Source organism: Xenopus tropicalis, chromosome 2, assembly GCF_000004195.4.
Source record: "Xenopus tropicalis strain Nigerian chromosome 2, UCB_Xtro_10.0, whole genome shotgun sequence".
Classification (NCBI taxonomy): Eukaryota; Metazoa; Chordata; class Amphibia; order Anura; family Pipidae; genus Xenopus; species Xenopus tropicalis.
Genome location: NC_030678.2, coordinates 107,837,760 through 107,857,329, shown reverse-complemented (window position 1 = coordinate 107,857,329; position 19,570 = coordinate 107,837,760). Strand labels below are relative to the sequence as shown.

The 19,570-nt window shown below is 35.3% G+C and overlaps 1 protein-coding gene across 3 annotated transcripts in view; it reads right to left on the bottom strand.

Moving 5' to 3' along the window:
- Positions 1 to 19,570, bottom strand: part of dmd.3 (LOC105946662) — a 1,093,908-nt gene that overhangs the window by 553,113 nt on the left and 521,225 nt on the right. For all 3 annotated transcript variants that reach the window (XM_031897001.1, XM_031896997.1, XM_031896998.1), the window contains 2 exons: positions 19,298 to 19,470; positions 7,763 to 7,907 (listed from right to left, as the gene is read on the bottom strand). In XM_031897001.1, coding sequence (XP_031752861.1) covers positions 7,763 to 7,907; positions 19,298 to 19,470 — 318 coding nt within the window. The remainder of the gene's footprint in view (positions 1 to 7,762; positions 7,908 to 19,297; positions 19,471 to 19,570) is intronic.

Sequence of the window (19,570 nt, the reverse complement as noted above, 5' to 3'; positions counted from 1 at the left end):
GCAGAGAGCGCAATTGCAGTGCAGGAGCCGCCTCAGGCGGCGATATGTGCAGAATCGCCCCTGGCTGCAGACTGAACTGATTTATGTGCAACCATGCAGTATGCCTCTAAATTAATTGCTAACTAGCCGTGCAGGATGTGGATTTAATATGGAGCCATTATTAAAGTGAAAAGGTGTCAATCCTACTGCTTATTGGTTGCTAAGGGTTATTAAACCAGAGGAAAACTTTGCAACCTAAAAACAAAAGCACATATTTATGAATGTTATAAATAAAATATTACTTATGAGCAGCCTGTTCTTGCACTATACTTTCTTTTCAGTTATAAGTGCCAGGAGATCATAAAAATGAACAGTAATGTGTTGTTAAATAATCCAAATGACTTCTTGAACAGTGCAAGTTAAAGAACCCACTCAATGTCAATGACTGCTAAAATCTATCTTGTATATCACACAAAGCTACAAGTCAAAGAAAACACTGCAATATTGATACACCACTATCTTTTTACTAAGAAACTAATTTGTTCAATTTAAATTAATTTAAATTGGCTATTCCTACAGAGGCAAAAAAATCAATGTATGGTTACTTTGGGTACAATAGAGGAGCAATCAATAACAAACTTTCTGTGCCCTGTAATCCAGATTGCATTGCAATGGGTACATGTGTTTATGTAACAATTTCATCCCCTGAGCCTCTTTTCACAAATGAAACTACTCAGTATGGTCTGTTTTGTTCATTCATTTGATTAGTAGAATTAAATATATACATCACTTTGAAGACTAAGCTTGACAAAATCACTAAATGCAATGAATAAATGTGAAATTAAACATTTTTTGACCATTAAAAAAAATCTGCACCAGGAAATAAATGAACAAGAAAGGTCTGAAAATAGTGCCCTCAAAATAATAATATATAGGTGAGAAGTAAATAAATTAATAGTCACCCTTTATAGGTTCTAAATGTAGAACTAAGCACAGTAAGAAGAGTAAAGCTGGCCATACACGTGGCGATCCGACGATGTTTCGTACGACCATCGGTCGCACGAAACATCGTCAGATCCGCCACACACCATTCAGGGCTGAATCGGCAGGTAAGGAGGTAGAAACAATAGGATTTCTACCTCCTTCTGCCGATTCAGCTCTGAAGGGAGAATTTTGGTCAGGCGCCTTCTATGGCGCCCGATCAAAATTTTCTAACCTGGCCGATCGGCGAGTCGGCCGATATCAGCAGCTTCCTGCGATATCGGTCGACTCACCGACATACCATACACGCACCGATTATCGTACGAAACGAGGTTTCGTACGATAATATCGGTGCGTGTATGGCCACCTTTACACATCAGAGAAGAACTTACATAAATAAACCATCTACATTAGTCTTAAGTACTTCTATTTTTGTTAGATTTTTCATTAGTATGCGCAGCTCTCCTCTGTATTATAATGTCCCTACGACACCATAGTAACAGGGTAGTAAAGGAGCACAATGAAGTAACAGATTCTTAAAAATGGTCTAGATATGTTCTTAGTTACTGTGCTCTTCACGCATGGTTACAAGTTAGGTAAAGTCTGATAACCATAAGTAGAGTTAGAAAAGAGAGGTATTTTTATTTATCTAGAATACTTCTGAATGTGGCTAAATAGAAAGTAAATCAAGATCAGACAGAAGGACTGTATCAGTATACTCAATGGTACGCAATAGGTTGCTGTTCTACAAACCATGGAAGCAAAACATGACTCAGTCCATTGACTGACAGTGACACTTCTTTGTAAAGATGCAAGCAAGGAAGCCAGGCTTTAACTTGTAATGTGCTAATGTAGAGATACAGAAACATACCTCATTAGGTACTGTGATTAAAAAGCTTACATGAATAAAGAAACCAACAATATTTAACATAGGTAATAGTCCCTTTCAAACAAGAAGGAGGCAAAAATTGAGGGTTTTAATTACCATAAGGGGTTACTACGGATTCACATCTGTCTACTAAATCCCCATTATGAAATTGATGGTAGAAATGATAGAATCATCTAAACCAAACTGTTTACAAATACCTAATATGTGATTTTAATTTATAAACAAGCCAGAAATATCTAGACATAAGCTTTATAACAAATCTTCATAGACAGAAACTGCTTTTGGTCTTTAGTTTTTTTCTTTTTGAAGGAGGCAAGCTTAGCAATAAACAGTCATTGGATCAGCACTGTATAGCAGCATCTGGCATCATATTCTTCGGGACATCACAGAGCTGAAAAAAGGAATGTTTTATATTGCTCCCATTGGACTTGCACAGAGCTATGGTACAACGAAAATATATACGTCAGCTTGTCTAGCTTTGCAACTGAATTAAACTGACAAGTGTTATTCCCAGACTGTAGGTTTCACTGACCTAAACGATGAACGAGGAACAATGAAAACTCTAAGCCTCCTGGTTCAGAGCCCCATTTGTATGCCTCTTTGTTAACAGAATCAACATTTGATAATGCATATTTGAAGTAGTTTTTAGTTCACATTATACCATAGGGCTGCTTTACCACTGCTCATGACCACTGAGCTTGTACCTGTTTAGTTACAGATCCCTGTACTATGATCAATTATCATTTGGGTTTTTAAAGCTCTATCTTTGGTGTGGCAGCATAGCGCTATTCTATGGCCATAATAGAACCGTTTCCCTTATTTGGAGTGCAGGCTCCATTCGCCCACACCTCTAGTGGCAAAAACTATTTCAAGGTACATGAGTCAACTTGTGCTCCTGGCACTTCCATATAGTTGTGCTCAGCACCACTTGGTCTCTTCAGTCTCCTGTTCTAAATATCATTCAGTTGCTCCTATTGACACAGGGGAACCCTGGAGTTACAGCCAACCCTGAACCAAGCCATAGCTTTAGTGTTGCCCCATCAGCCTGTGTCAGTTTCTGAAAGGAGATGTAAACTTTCTAGTTGGTTAATAACTAAATCTTAAAACATTTACAATATATACAGACACATGCCCAAGATTTGGTGTATTACCGACAAGCTGCACATGTTAACTGGGACCTTCTCTACTAGCAGTGCTTTTCAGACATGCTCAGTATAGACCTCTTCGACTATCTAGACAGTAGAAGAAGGGGACAGCCTCAGATGGTATAAGAAGTGGAGGATGCGTGCTGCAGATTTGTGCTTGTGAGCTGACAAAGAGGTTAGATCGAAAGATTCCTTATATAAAGGTTTTCTTATTTTTGAAGCACAGTTGCTACTAGAGAATTGGGTGCACACGTCTCTCTCATACCAGAAATAATGCCAATCAGACTTTGTGTCAAAGTGCAACTTCATCAGTGTTGTTGCATTGGCCCCAGCTGCATCATTCTATTGTGTATTGTGTTTAATTGATATTGATATTTGATCAGATATTTTTCAGTAGACTTAAGGTATGGGTGTCCAAATGATCTATTATCAGGAAAACCCCAGATTCCAAGAATTCTGGATAAAAGCTCCCACACCTGTATATTATTTTTCCTGTGATAGTATATTTTTTTATATTGTTAGTCATATTAAAATTATATGAACAAAATTCATTTAGTTATTTTTAGTAGTAAAAGTGTTTATTTCTGACCTTACAGTATATATAACAGATTCTTTACTATTACAGTCCATTATGCAGACTTATTGTTGGCAGACTATACAGACTATATTGTGGCATGGGCAATTAATAAGAGACAGCAGAAATTTAGATAAAATAGCAGTCAATAATACATTCCCCTTCAAAATATTCAATAATAACTCCATGTATAGATCATAAAATAAATCTGTCCATTCCGAGTAAATGAATGATATAGTTGAGGAATGCTTTGATTAAATATTTGATGCATATTCCATCAAAGCTTGAAATGCTTTACCTGCATCAAACCAGGGCTACATTTATTACTTGTTGAATTCATATTGTGTGTGTGTGTTTAGCTATAAAAAAAACCTTAAAAAATATAATATGCTAAGCATTTGATGCAAAACAAATTACAAGACACTGAATGCAAAATCAGGCCTTGAAGTCTTTTCGCCACGGCAGCTGTGTTTCTGAATTGAGTTTATTGTGCTTTGCTTCAATTGTGTATTATTGAAGCACATTATGATTTATTCATTCAGAGTGAAAGTCTACAATACGCAGGGCTGTCACATGATCGGATTATAGAGCCAAGATAAAAAAGTAACATAAATTGTGAAAGTTTAAGCTGCACATCTATGTATACAATTCTGTTGATTATCATGATCTTCAAAAATAATACTACATTCGCTCTTTAGATGTAAATGCAATGTTCAGAAATCCAAATGCTATGGCAAAGAGAATACTAATTCTGATTTCAAAGGCTAACATTGATTCTTTACATTTGAGAAATAACAGCTTGACCTAAATCCATATTTGGAGCATTGATTGATGTAGTCACCATTGCATAGGGAAACTATACCCCCCAAACAATGTAGGTCTCTATAAAAATATATTGCATAAACAAGCTCATATGTAAAACCCTGCATTTAACCATTTTCATAAAAATATACTTTTTTTAGTAGTATGTGCAACTGGGAAATAACACATACCCGCAATGCAGTGTTTTTTTTTAGAATTAAACTGAAATTGGAGGAGCATCTATCTCAGCTTCCTCACCATGTATCTATAGAGTATGGATAGAATTAAGCCCCTGATACATGCAAGTTGCTATCAGAAATAAAATTCCAGCTGAATTTGTATTTAAATAACACCACTTCTGAGCAGTAATGAGCTAATCTGTCCTGTTTCACTTTTTGTGAAAAATTTGCAAATCAATTCACAAAATGGATTAAAGTCAATGGGCATGTTTTTTTGTCGCACCTTTTTCTGTACAGCATTAATATTATTGCTAGCATCTGGATCAATAGCAGCAAGTAAGTTGTGGTATTTAAAGCAACCCACTAAGGATACCTTGGAAATAGTAATTCCAAGGTTCTCTGCTTGTAATTTATCAGAGCAAGCTGATTGGCATAGGTGTGCCTCATATGTGGGTTCAAGGCTTCATGGGTTGTCCTTTTTCTCCAATACTGAGTTACAGTATGGAAAACATTTGTTCAAAGAACTTTGCATTATAGTTTTACTTATATTGCTTAAAAAGTAAGTAGTCTTGTTGCCTTACTGTATTTGTAGATCAAGTAGCATTTTGGTCTCTATGTGATAATGTAGCATTTTAATAAATCTGCCCATTGGGGTTCAACCTGTGGAGTCCAGATGTTGTTAAACTACAACTCCCTGCATCTCAAGACAAATGCCTGGGTGTTGCAGAACAACAACAGATGGAGCAAGAAATACAATTGTTTACAAAAGTGATCTGCTGAAATGAAGTGATCATTGATTCATTGCCATTGTTTAATACTCTGGTTGGAATGAATCCCCATTTTATAAATATATTTGATGTTATTACTCTGAGAGCACAAAGAACATTTCAGGCACTTCAGCATGAATATTAAAGACAGTTTCCAAATACACTAAGCCTGTGCCATCTGCACTGATTACTGATAATAAAACACAAATACATCTGTTTCATTAGTTCAAGGTTTGCTTTATATAATTTCAACTAACGCTACATAAACCAACTGTGTACAATTAGCGATGTTCAAATATTACGTTCCATTTGTGTCATCCACAAGAGGCAGATAAAAGAAATAATTTTCAACTGAGTCCAATGCACTGAGAAAGGCCACCTATCATATAGATCATTCATTTATGGGTTTGTTCCTATCCACTGAGCGCAGTTTATGCAGTCCTTATCATTTTTAAATCAAAATTTTCGTTGTGATCTTGCTGCCAAGATAAGTCTTCCCTAACAGGTTGTTTGTTCTACAGAGCTGCAAGATCTCAGAGTAATTAATATATTGAACAGTCATTGCTCCCTTAAGCGCCTACATGCTCAGCTTATCTGTAAAACTTTGTGACTTGCAAAGGAAAGCATAATCCTGTTCTGTATCAGTTGCTCCCATTATTTACAAGATAGCATTAAACTAATGGGAATCTAACTATAGTAATATTAATACTTTGAGGGGACATGGGAAATGGCACTTAATACAAACAGGACATAAACATGTTAAATGTTGTTCCATTTAACCAGTAATAGAGATTATACTCAGTATACTTATACTTGAATGTCTGGATGGTTTGTGCCCTGAGGGGTTGGAGTTGACAAGTAGATATTTTGTAGAAGCATTGGAATATGGAGTTCCATAACTAAATAGTCTCCTGACTTTAACAATGTTCAATTTACAAAAGCTTACAATTGGCTACCAGCTAGTGCCAGTGGTGCTTTTATTTTGTAACATATTTACAATAGTCTGTATATTAGCACATCCACCCCCAGGCTGCATATGTTTTGTGTGTTGTTGACCTTTTAGCCTGCTCACGTTTACCAAGCATGCCCTGGGGTCCAACGCTCTGATGTTGCTATATCCATGTATGAATTAAGTATCATCTGATTAGCTGCAAATCTGTGGAATCATTTTCACACATAACAGGGGACCTGAACACAAACTGTACTGAGAGTACCTTATCACAGAAACTACACAAATAAAAATAATGAGCAACAAATAAAATAGTATTATGTACATTTTTCGTCAGCAATATACAAATAAGAGATAAAAAGTAGCAAATACTATTGTAGGCCAGACCTTGGCTTCAAAAAAAAAGGTGCCAAACCAGCCTGAGCAAAATGATTGCATTTTACAGAATAATTATACCACGTCCAAATGCTATAATTCATATACATAAAATAGCAGATCATAACAATCACATCATTTTCCAATTACAAACAAATGCCTTTGTCTGTTTTTCTTTTAATAAAAAACTAAGAAGTACTACTAAAAAAATGTTTTTTTTAAAGCAGAATTACACACAACACTGACTGAGGATGCAAAGGGTGTACAAGCAAATGGCTTTAAACAAACAGGCAGCCTTATTAAAAATAATTCCATGAAAGAGGATTAATCTTAGCTGTAGTTCAGCTGTGCTTAACTTAAAATGAAAATTTCTGGACGTGGGTCAGAAGGCCACCTGCATACTTAAATAAAAATCCTTTAATTTTAAAGATGTCTCACAGTGCTCAAAGATCACATGACAACAAGTTTCTCAACTAATAAATGTCATAATGTTCAGCTCTGTCTAAAGCTTAACCTAGTAGGGAGATCTTATTCCAGTTCATCTATCACGTAGTCCTTGCAAATGCTAAAATATGCATTTTATGTAAACCAGGAAAGAAAGCAATCGGCGTTTATTCCACACCAGTCTTCCAACAATACAGACAAGTCAAGATCCTCAAAATAAACTCCTTATATTCTGGTGAATGAAACACAGCATCTCCCAGTGACTAAAATGTTAACATAGAGGAAAAGCAGCAACACCAAGAAATATCTACAGTTTTATAAATGAGGAGAATAAATATATACCTTTACTTTTTTTATGCTTTCTAATAAAAATTATAAAAATCTCTGATTTCATTCTTTATTTTTTTTCCTATTTTTAAGTTTAAATTGTATTTTAGTGTTTCATGGGCTGACAGTGGGATGCTGTGGTTACATCTACATTTCCTACTGGAAAAATCAGCAAAGGATGTGATTTTGCATCTATTTATCAAATAATCCAGCAGATATTGCTGAGATAATGCAGGCCCATCCTCCGATACAGTACAACACAATCTGAATACCTTTGAATAACTTTAAATTACAGTTGTATTAAACCAGAATAATAAAGGCCTAGAGTTAGACAGAAAAAAAACAGGCCTACCTTCACTTGATGTTTAAACTTTTCAGAGTCTTTTCCATCACCCGGAATATCAGAAAGAATAAGTTCAGCTTCGTTTAACCAGTGGTTGAAATGATTCATATTATCCTGTAGAGTCATCCATTTCTCCATACATCTGTCATGCTTCCTGAAAATTAAAATCATATGCCGATTTTAACAATGTCACTTTACCCTGGATCAACTTTATAACAAATGACAGTAAAATTATTCATATAGAAAGCAGACAAAGGTTCCGTGTAATGGATATTACATCTCTGTTTTCAGTGGTACAGCATTATTTAAAGTAAATGGATATTTAAATTGGTTGAATAACAATAGAGGCTGCATTTTAAGATAGCATGTCATGTTGCTTCTTACTGGCTGAAACGTTAGGTAGCTAGGAAAAGTGTTCTTAGATTGCTTCTTTTATAAGAAAAAAATGGGCAATATGTAAATCTAAAAAAATAATACAAATAATAATAATATAATAAATATATAGTAAAAATATACACTTTTCTGGTAGTATATACCATATTGAGACAAGTGATTATAAGTACTTAACAGAGCCCTCCCAGTCTGTACTCATGAATTACAAGGACATGCATACATGATTCCACCAACCCTCCTTAGGCTCACAATGCAGCATCTCCCTCACCTTCTTCTATTGTAAACTTATAGATTCTTGGACTTCAAGTTCCTCTACTTTTCAGAGAATCTATGCACCATTCATTATGAAAATCAGATGGACATCAAATCCCAGAATCTATCACTTCACAACAAAACAAGGTAAGGAAGGGGTTGCATTACACTGTGAACCTAAGTGAAGTAGATAGCTGAGACTAAAGATCACAGAGAGAGGTTTTCTTTTAATCTGGAGAATCAGGTATGTCTGTGTAAAAAATATATGTATAAATATTTTGGAAGTTCAGTTCGCTGTTCATGCACCTTTTTTTACATGAGGTAATGTCAAAAAGGGGCTATATTTTGTCTTTAATTCATTAGTGGTATCACTCCACTTTAAAAGTAAATGCAGAGTAAATAGTTTATCAAATTAAAAAGCAGTATACTATAGAAATATATGAATTATGGATTAGGTATATGATCAGGTACCAGGAACTAAGTTGGACTAAAGCGATTATGCCTATTTTAGTGCGAAACTGATGTTTGATTCCGACATCTGATCTGATCTGATGATGTCATTTTATGGACATAATAGACATTGTAAAAATGTGTCTAGAAGATATCCCAAATGGTACAAATTAACACAAAATCTGTTAAGTGTTGCCTATTTTCTTAAATTTTAAAATGTATTCCAGTTCAGTCATCTAAGTGGTGGACCCTACTGGTTTATGAGTTGTGCTCATATATTTAATGAGTAGCTTGGACTCATCTTATCTGTTGCACATTGCAATTCAATTTTTAATTTTTTTTTTTTCAAAAGTGAGAAATAAATACAGCTATGGGATCCGTTATCCAGAAACCCATTATCTGGAATTTTCCAAATTATGGGAAGCCCATCTTCATTATAAACGAATAATCCTAATTTTTAAAAATTATTTCCTTTTTCTCTGTAATAATAAAACAGTACCTTGTTCTTGATCCCAACTAAGATATAATTAATCCTTATTGGAGGCAAAACAATCCTATTGGGTTAAATAAATGTTCAAATTATTTTTTAGTAGTCTTCAGGTATGGAGATCCAAACTACAGAAAGATCCCTTATTTGGAAAACCCCAGGTCCCGAGCATTCTGGATAACAGGTCCCATACCTGTACTTTTAGGTACAAATCACCATATTTCTTTCCCATTAAAATTTAGCAAAAAATAAGAAAAAGTTCTGCAGCTATTAGGTGTTGAATTTATTTATGAAAGTCTGTTTAGGGAAAACACCTCAACTAACAAGGTTTTTTCCTCCCTGAAATTCCACGTGAGTTCTCACACAGGAGTTCCTTTATGATTGCTTGAGCCAAAAGGCTTGAGCATTCATAAATCTGTCCCTATATGTTTTGGAGCCAATAACGAAAGCTTGTCAATTTTCAGTTGGGGATTTTCACCTATGTGTAGCATATCTAAAGTGGCAGAAGGAGTTAAACAGTTTACAAAACTTTTTATGGTAAAATTGTTATAATAGATGTCTGGGGCAGAAAATATTTTTGCTAATATTAGGGAAAATGTTCTTTGGCAATAATTTTCTCCGGCAGGAAATGTTGATAGAGGGTGTGCATTGTTTACAAATATTAGGGAATCTGGCCCTAGATATAACAAATTTACCATTTCTTTCTTTAAGATAATGCAGACAAAACATATTTTTAACATTTTTATTTTCACTTAGGGCTTGAAAAAAATAATAATGATATCACTGTTTCTAGGTGACAGCTCGCTGAGCAGGATAGAAGGTGCATTAGCTATAATGTGTTATGCTCCTTGTGAATGGCCTTAATGAATTCCTAGTGTGTTCTTCAGAATATTAGAATTAAGATACTAAAAAATAGAATGCAAGTAAATGTAACTAAGCAGATTATACAAACGTTGTCATCCATTTGCTTAAGCTACAAAAATTCAATTCCACTGGCATTCTCCTAACTTTATCAACTTGTTTCCATTTATAAAAATGTGCAGCTTGTGTACCTAAGATCAGAGTGTCTGAAATAATATATAGTTTGGAAGAACACCATGGACTTGGAGATGATCTGTTACCATGACAATATGTTCAGCACCAGTGCACAAATAATGACCTGTCATCAACAGATCAGATGCTAGGGAAAAGTGCTAAGATCTTCAGATCAGGGCTTAGCTAATTCTATCAAATATATAACAGCAACCTGTATTTTTTCCCAGTTTTGCCTCGCTGCTTTCATTTTACAATGACAGAATCACAAAGTAATAGCAAATGACAGATAACAAAAGTGAACTTGGACTCTTGCACATGGCCTACTGCTTGGGATTTGTCTTGTCTGAAGGGTAACATATATCAAATGCAATGTGAAAGCCATTCCTTTGATGGATTAAGGGAGATTTAGCTACTTCATCCCCCTACATATTCTAACATATTTTACCTTTGATGGTAGTAAAGGACATTTTATAAGATGTTTCATTCAGTAGAAAAGCTGTCCCCTTTCCCCTCCTGTTCAGAATACAGATTGGAAAAATGAATCCAGCTCTAAAATAACCACCTTCTATTAGCAGGTTTGGCAGGCCTACCTGGAATAACTTTGCCTACGACTTTTTATCATCTATACTTAATGAGAGCACATCATTTGTATGATTATGCAAATGGTGCTGATATGAAACTACAAATGTGACCATGTATTTGTAATTTATTCTGATGAGCTTTGCATAAGCATTCCCAAAATGACTCACTATGAGGTCACTTTTGTTCCTATTAAATATTCTAGAAGCCAATAAGGAAGTGAAGTGTTATATCACTGTCACCAAATCCATTTTTTTTTGGATTTTTTTTTTGTGTGATTTATTATATTTACTGCATAAACGTTATTAAAATTGCCTAGACAATAGCTTTAAACCTCTTAAACCAGGGCAATTCAATTAATGCTTTGAGTGGCTTGGATATGGAGTGGTTAAACCTGATGCACCATTTTGGGTTTTTTGTTTTTTCCAAAAACCCATAGGACCTCTACAGGCATTTTCTCACAATTATTCAAACATGCAGTCATTCAACCTATTCTTAAAAAAACCTTCTCTGGATTCTACTACCCTCCAAAAATCTACTAATCTCTCTCTTTCCTTTCTATTCAAATCTACTAGAACAACACGTAGAAAATAAACTCTCACACTGCTTAGACTCCTCCCACCCAATAAGTGCTGCAAGTTCACTCCTCTGCCAGTTCTTGCACTGGCTACCTGTCATATACAGGATTGAATTCAAGATTCTTGTACTCAACTACAAAGCGCTCACCAGTGCCACTCCATTATATATGACCACCCTAATCACCAAGTATACCTCTTTATATAAGTATAAAGATACTGTACGGTCAGACTGCAGTCAGGTGATTGGTACTGTACGGTCAGAAACAGTCACACTGCAGTCAGGTGATTGGTACTGCACAGTTAGGCACAGTCACCAGGGGCCACATAATACAGCCAGAAGGGCTTTGTGTTTGACAATGTGCTTTAGACATTCTCAAAGCCTCCAGGTTTTTAAAAAGTCACTTAAAAACCATCTTTTCATTCAAGCCTTCAGCACCTTGACCCCCTTCGCCCCCCCCCCCAACTCTTTGCTCACGCACAAACACACATGTGTCAAATAAGTCGCGGTCACCTGAAAAAAAGTTGCTGACATGTCCAAAAAGTTGTGCATGTCTAAAAAGTTGTGCCATGGCCACATTTCGCAAATTATTCACCGTTTTGCACATTTTTCTGCGAAGCGAAACAGGCCAGATTTGCTCTTCACTACTCATTTCTTCCCCCTCTTAGAATGTAGACTGTTATTAACAGGACCCTCGCCCTATTGTCTTCTAACAATATCCAGTTGCAACTGTAAATTGATTCAGGTGCATTATTTGTCTGTATATTAATACTGTTCAGTCTTGTATCCTTATCCCTTTATCTTGTAAAGCATTGTGAAGAACAATAGTTCTATGTAAATAATATGTAACAATAATAATAATAATAATAATAATAATAATAATAATAATAATAATAATAATGGAACTATATATACATTTTCAGAAGTTAAAATATGTACATTCTCTATGGATCTTTCTGCACTTTGGACTGATTACTGCTGAGTGACACCACTGTGGCTAGGCCATTTATAAATTACTTTAAGTAGACTGGGGCAGTATGCAGTATGAAAATACTTTAGCTTAGATAAAAACATAATTCCAGTAAATATTAGTCACTTTGGCTGACATCACAGATAACGCACAACTGCAAGATGCTATGAAAAGGAAACTGATTATACCTAGTATCCTGATTAGTGATGAGTGATTTTTTTCGGCAGGCATGGATTCGCAGCGAATTTCCACATTTCGCCATTGGCGAATTGTATTGCAAAACTTCCGGAAAAATTCAGCGTGCAGAATTTTTTTTTGGTGAGCGTCAAATTGGACAAAAAGCGCATGCGACAAAAAAATAGACACTGGCAACAAAAAAATTGCGCGACAAATGCCTTACGCGTATTTTTAACCGCTTTGCGAATTAACTTGCTGTTTCCTGAATTTTATGGTGAAGCGGAATGGGACAGATTCGCTCATCACTAATCCTGATGTAAAATAGCCAATGTTTGGATTAATAACATATATACAAATATAATAATACTACAGATAATACAGATATACAAAACTGTGTCTGAACAGGCCATGAGTATAGGGTACAAATTTGTAACTCTCCTATAAGTGGTCTCTGCTTTAACAGTCTATACAATGTCTCCTAGCAATCCTGATTGAGGAATATTACGCTGGAGTAAAGTTACAGCAGGGCTGTTCATTGGTACAAGGAACATTTAACAGAGGAACAATGACATCTAAAGGACAGCTCTATAGAAGCAAGGGTAATATAAAAACTTGCATTATTCGTACAATTTTGTCATTACCAAATGAAGAGGGGAAAAATACTAAGTTGGGATATGATCTGCACACTTTGATGGTTCATTCTATTTTACCTGATATAATTTTATGTCAATATTATATTATTATGGTGACACCTCAGAAAACAGATAAAGGGAAATAATCAGACTTGGGTAAATTATGAACATCATGTCATTTACTTATTTTTTCTTTGGAAATCAAGCTGTATGCGCTGCTATAATATAATGAGAAACAACCTTTCAAATAATAATAAATCGGAGTTTCTACACAGAGATAAGAAAAATGGGATTTAAATTTCATCTAAAATTGCTAGACTGCCACAGAAAAAAAAATCATTATAAATCTATTCTTTTCATTAAAAGATTGTTACCGCAGCTACAGCATGTAATTTGATCAGGTGGGTTACCAAGATTTAATTAAAATAGCTCCCACCATATATCATTTAGGAAATGAAAGTTTTGCTTGTCATTCGAAAGCGCAAAATGCATGATGTGTCAGATTCTAGCTTGCAAATTTGATAGAACACTACCCCAATTTAAATAACTTGCTGATACCTTTAAAATGTAATTTAGCTCTTTTGCATTTTAATTCAGAGGAATGTTGATAAGATGCATTTATAACAATTTACCTTATCTGGGAAAAAAACATTTGTAACATCATCCTATATTAGGACAAAGTATACCATATAAAGGGGCCATCCCTTTAAATAAGGATACTGTGGAAAAATTCTATTAACCTGCATAGCTTTCCCCCCATCTCACATTTTATTACAACCAACAAAAAGTGCTAAAATGCATGCATGCTTTTACTAAGGGGCAGATTTATCAAGATGTGAGTTCAGAGCTTAATGCATAAAAACTCACCCCCATTCTATTCATTCCTAGGGGATTTTAAGAAGTGTATTTATCAATGGGTGAAAGTGAGAGTTCACCATTTGATAAATTTGCTTCTAAAAATCCCATAGGAATGAATAGAAAGTGTGTGAGTTTTTATGTATTAAGCTCTGAACTCACATCTTGATAAATCTGCCCCTAAAGGTATACAAACCTAGTGCCAATATACCAGTTCAGAGTGCTATGATGAACTGCAGGCAAAATGCATGAAACAATTCTGGTATGGAAGCCACTGTAACCTGGCTTCCATACTGCCCATTTTATTTAATTACAAATACTATGTATAATTTTCAAAGTTGCCTATAATCAGTCCCTTCCCTTATTCCGTGGTCCATTTATAGATATTTTGTTCAACAATAACACATGCTTCATATCGTAAAAGGTAAGTTTACTGTCAAAGCTTTAATACTGTATGAGAGATGAACCATGTCTAAGTAACATTTTAGAAATAGTGTTTTTAAGATATTTTAATTGTTAGCCTTTTAATTCTGCTTTTTCCCAATTTGCATTGAAAATGTCTGGGTTTTGGGGGTCACTGATCCCAGCAACCAAATATAGACTGAGTGTGAGGCCTAAAGTTCACTTTTATTCTTTATATGTATTTCTTATCTTTCCATTCAGGCCTTTCACTATTTATCTTTCAATTTGACTTCTAGCTTAATTATGCTACAGCATCCAAACAGTGGTTTCAATTCCAAGCCTGAGGCTGCAGAACAAAAAAGTACATAATTTAAAAACCACTAATGAAAAATATAACTTATTGTAAATGATCTTGGAGTACTTCTGTCTACAGCTTACTAAAAGTTAATTTTAAGGTAAAGTACTTTTTTAAATAAACATACTTTCTATTTCTCTGTAATGCACTTTGGGTTTAAACCAAATTAGAATATAATGTCTCTCATCAGGAGCAGTATGTCCTTCTTGCTCAGGAAATTAAATTAACATTCCAAAAGGCCAAAGGTTGATGCATTATCATTATTTTCTAATTAACAAATAATATAATTTAAATACTAATTGTAGTTAGTAAACAAGCCTAAATGATCAATTTATCCTGATGGCTACTGCTTTTGGAATTTCTAATTAAAGAACACATTAACTATATGTATGCAGGATACAAAGGAGGTATTTCTCGGGATTATCTGATATTTGTGGATGGAACAGTTTTATTCTTTAATTTAGAGAAAGATTACTACCCAAACTGAGAAATTATACACTTCCTAAAACCAGTTCTATCACAAATACACAAAACACACGTTGCAAGCTACATTACTAGTTATAGCATGGTGACTCAAGCAGGCACAAGGAGACTTTGAACCCTATATGATGTTTGATTTTAACAGGTGAACAGTAAAAAAAAAGTGCATTGTGGGTAAAAAAAACATGGTGATTGCGCTCAAAACTGTACTTTGCTTACTGTACTTGCGGATGTTAATGAGCTCAAGTGTCCTTTAAAGCGATAAGTAGTGATGAGCGAATTTTTTTGGCAGACCTGGATTCACCGCAGGAAAAAAAAAATTGTTCTCAAAAATTCTTTTTATGCATCATATTATGCTCTTCACTCATTTTTCCCCATTTTGCAAATTTTTTCAAAGTTTTGTGAAGTTTTCGGTGAAGCGAAAAGGGACAGATTCGCTCATCACTAGTGATACGCAAATCTGTGCCATTTTGCTTTGTGGAAAAATTTTCAAATATTACCCAAATATATTTAAGTCAATGCCTGCTTTTTTACACCGACTTTTTTTCATGGCAACTCTTTCTATGCAAAATACATTGCAGTCTCTGGTTAGTATATTACATTGCTGGATGCCTTCATACAAATGCTGAATTGAGTCAGCAATGAGTTTAAATCTCCATTCCAACAAATTAACAATTTGCTATTCCACTAATGTTCTATCCCACTTTTTAAATGGACTTCACTTTTTTCCTGTTCTCTTTGTCTTTACATATTCTCCTTTGCGAAATTCCTACCCTTCTCTTTTGTGCCCTTTGCGATCACATTAATTTACTAAACGCTAACATGTCTAATTTTTTTTTTTTTTTAATTTCGAATAAACTCATTACCACAAATGTCTGCCATTTACTAAAAAGTCTGAACTGAAAAAGTTTGTGCTGGGAAAAGTCACAAAGCTTTTAAGTTGTCGTACCAAAATCTTTACTTTTTCAAATTGTCACACAAAAAAAAAACAGCATCAGAAATCTGAAAACCTTTAAAGTTTTGAAGCAAAGAAGGATCCTCCGGGGAAGGGAAGAGATATCTGCCATTGACTTCTACATAATCTCGGCAAGTTATGTAAAAGTTAATGGATTCGGATTTTTAGCCATTTTGTTGCATAGTAAATCTCAAAAAATTTTAGTGGTAAAAAATCAGAAATTATCGGAAAAAAAATTTGAGCATAAGTAAATGGCCCCCATAATGTGTGTGTGTGTAGTGCCCTACACTGATAAAACTGGTGTGTTTGCTTCAGAAAGATTGCTATATAAATGATTCCCAATGAGTGGCTCATGCACAACATATTGCTCACCATTTTTTTGATGTTGCTCCCAGTGGCTTCAAAGCAGGTGCTCATTTTTAAATCTCTGGCCAGGAGACCAGTTTTGGGAGCATAGAGACACAGTTTAAAACCACATAGGGCTACCAAATTGCCAATCACAGTCTTTATTATGTTTAGCTTGTGTGGTCCACCAACACTTTTTACTTTTTTATCTGAGTATGGCTCACAAGTAAAATAGGTCAGGGATTAATGGTTTAAATAAATAAGCTACTGTGTAGCCACTGTGGCAGTTATTCAAGCTGAAAAAGGAGAAAAGGCACAGGTTGCATAAGAGATAGTAGACAAGAATCATATTGTATTCTACAGAGCTTATCTGTTATCTGCAATTTAACCTGTGCCATTTAGCCATATTTTAGTAGAGATGTAGCGAACTGTTCGCCGGAGAACTAATTCGCACGAAAATCGGGTGTTCGCAAGTTCGCAAACTTTTAGCGATGTTTGCAATTTTGGGTTCGCCTTAGCTGGAGCCAAATTTTGACCTCTCACCCCAGAGCCAGCAGATACATGGCAGCCAATCAGGCAGCTCTCCCTCCTGGACCACCCCCGGACCATTCCCTTCCATATATAAACCGAAGCCCAGCAGCCATTTTACATTCTGCCTGTGTGTGCTTGATGAGTTAGCATAGGGAGAGAGCTGTGCAGGGGTTTGAGGGACAGTTTAGGTAGCTTTGCTGACTAGTAATCTACTTTCTACTGCTCTGTATGTAGCTGCTGGGGGCAGCTGTCCTGCTGATCTCATCTGCTGTAACCCAATAGTCCTTGTAAGGACTGCTTTTATTTTCTGATTACTGTTACTCTAGTCTTCTTTTCATTGTGTACTGCAGCTCCGTCTGTGTGTGTTGGGGACTGGTGTGCTGCTCCTAGTAGTTCACCCCCAGCACCAACCAGGGATCACTTTTTTTTTTTATTATTAATTTTTTTTTTAATTTAACTTACTGTTCTTTAATGTGTCCAGTGCTGTTTGCTGTTATTCATAGTAGTGCACCAAACACGTTACACATAGTAGTGACATTGCATTGCAATAAAAAAATCACATGTTTTTCCACCAGCAATAATATATTCCATATCCACTACTGCGGCGTTTTGTCTTTGCATGTGAACCGGCTGTAACCTTTACACGACTTGATTGGCATGTAGACGCCGGACGTTTTAAAGCAGTTTATTACACAAGTTTAGAAATGTAGTGTGATTTCTGCCCTTTACAGCACAAAACGCAACGCTGTGTCAACAACGTATTTTTCAGATAAATTTTTGCCCTTGATCCCCCTCCGGCATGCCACTGTCCAGGTTGTGGCACCCTTTAAACAACTTTAAAATCTGTTTTCTGGCCAGAAATGGCTTTTCTAGTTTTTAAAGTTTTTGGCGGAAGTTCGCGAACGGGTTCGCAAACTTTTTTTGTTATGTTCGCTACATCTCTATATTTTAGCTTGAATGACTGCTTCCATGGCCACACAGCTGCTTATTTATATAAGACATAGTAGTGTTGCTTAAGCAAACACAACAGTTTTTGCCAATGATACTAAATTGTGCAAAACTAAAAGTTCCATGCAGGATGCTATCACTTTGCAGAATGATTTGAATAAATTGGAAAATTGGGCAGCAAAATGGAAAATGAGGTTCAATGTTGAAACGTGCAAAGTTATGCATTTTGGTAGAAATAATATAAATGCTAATTATACACGAAATTGTAGTGTGATGGGGGGATACCTAACTGAGACGGATCTGGGGATTTTTGTAGATAACAAGTTGTCTAATTCCAGGCAGTTTCATCCCGGGGCTACTAAAGCAAATAAAGTGCTGTCTTGTATAAAAAAGGGCATTGACTCAAGGGATGAAGACATAATTTTACATCTTTATAGGTCTCTGGTAAGGCAGAGCAGTTTTGGGCTCCAGTCCTTAAGAAAGATCTGGAGAGCTGGAGAGAGTGCAAAGATGTGCAACTAAACTGGTAAAGGGGATGGAAGATTTAAACTATGAGATTAGACTGTCAAGATTGGAGTTGTTCTCTCTGGAAAAAAGGTGATTGTTAGAGGGGATTATATTATCTTATTATTATCTTCAATTAGTATTGAGGTTTGTATCTATAGTTTATGTATGTGCGTGTATAGATAGGTTGGTATGTGTGTGCATTGTGTTTGCTTGGAATTGGTCTTTTTTTAAACCAACTTAACTATGTAACTATATATAAAAAACTATTCTTTAAAATATTCAGGTATATGAAAAATTACCTATAGATCATGTTGATCATTTTTCATGGATAGGGCTGCCTTTTTAACTAATTGTTACTTTAGGTTCCTAAACCTGATTGCCAACCGACTGTCCCTTCCCAACCTGTCAGTTATAGCTTCTAATGCTAACAGACTCCTGCTGCACAAATATGGCAGCCTCCTTGTAGAGGAACATGGGGGATCTATTGTAAAAGCTTTTGGTAAATACTTTTATGGCAAACTTATAAATGATAATTTCTGGTGTCAGCATCTCTTTAAAACACTTTCATTTTTACTGTTCCTTTAATAAAGATGGCAGTGTAAACTTAGTACTTACATTTGCCTGTCCTTGTAAAGCTTGTTAACATTTTCCCATTCAAAATTAAGATCTGACAATTTGTCTTGGATTCTCTCATTTTCTCTTGGTGAAGCACATTGCATAACTGCTTTCTTCTTGTTTTGAATCACCTCCATCTGACCTGATAGTCTCCCAAGGCTGTCTTTTATATTCTGGTAATATCATTGAACAGACAGAAAAAAGATTAGTTAGTCTACTAAATATTAAACATTCAATAGCATTAAAATAAAATATTAAGAGACTTTTGGCACT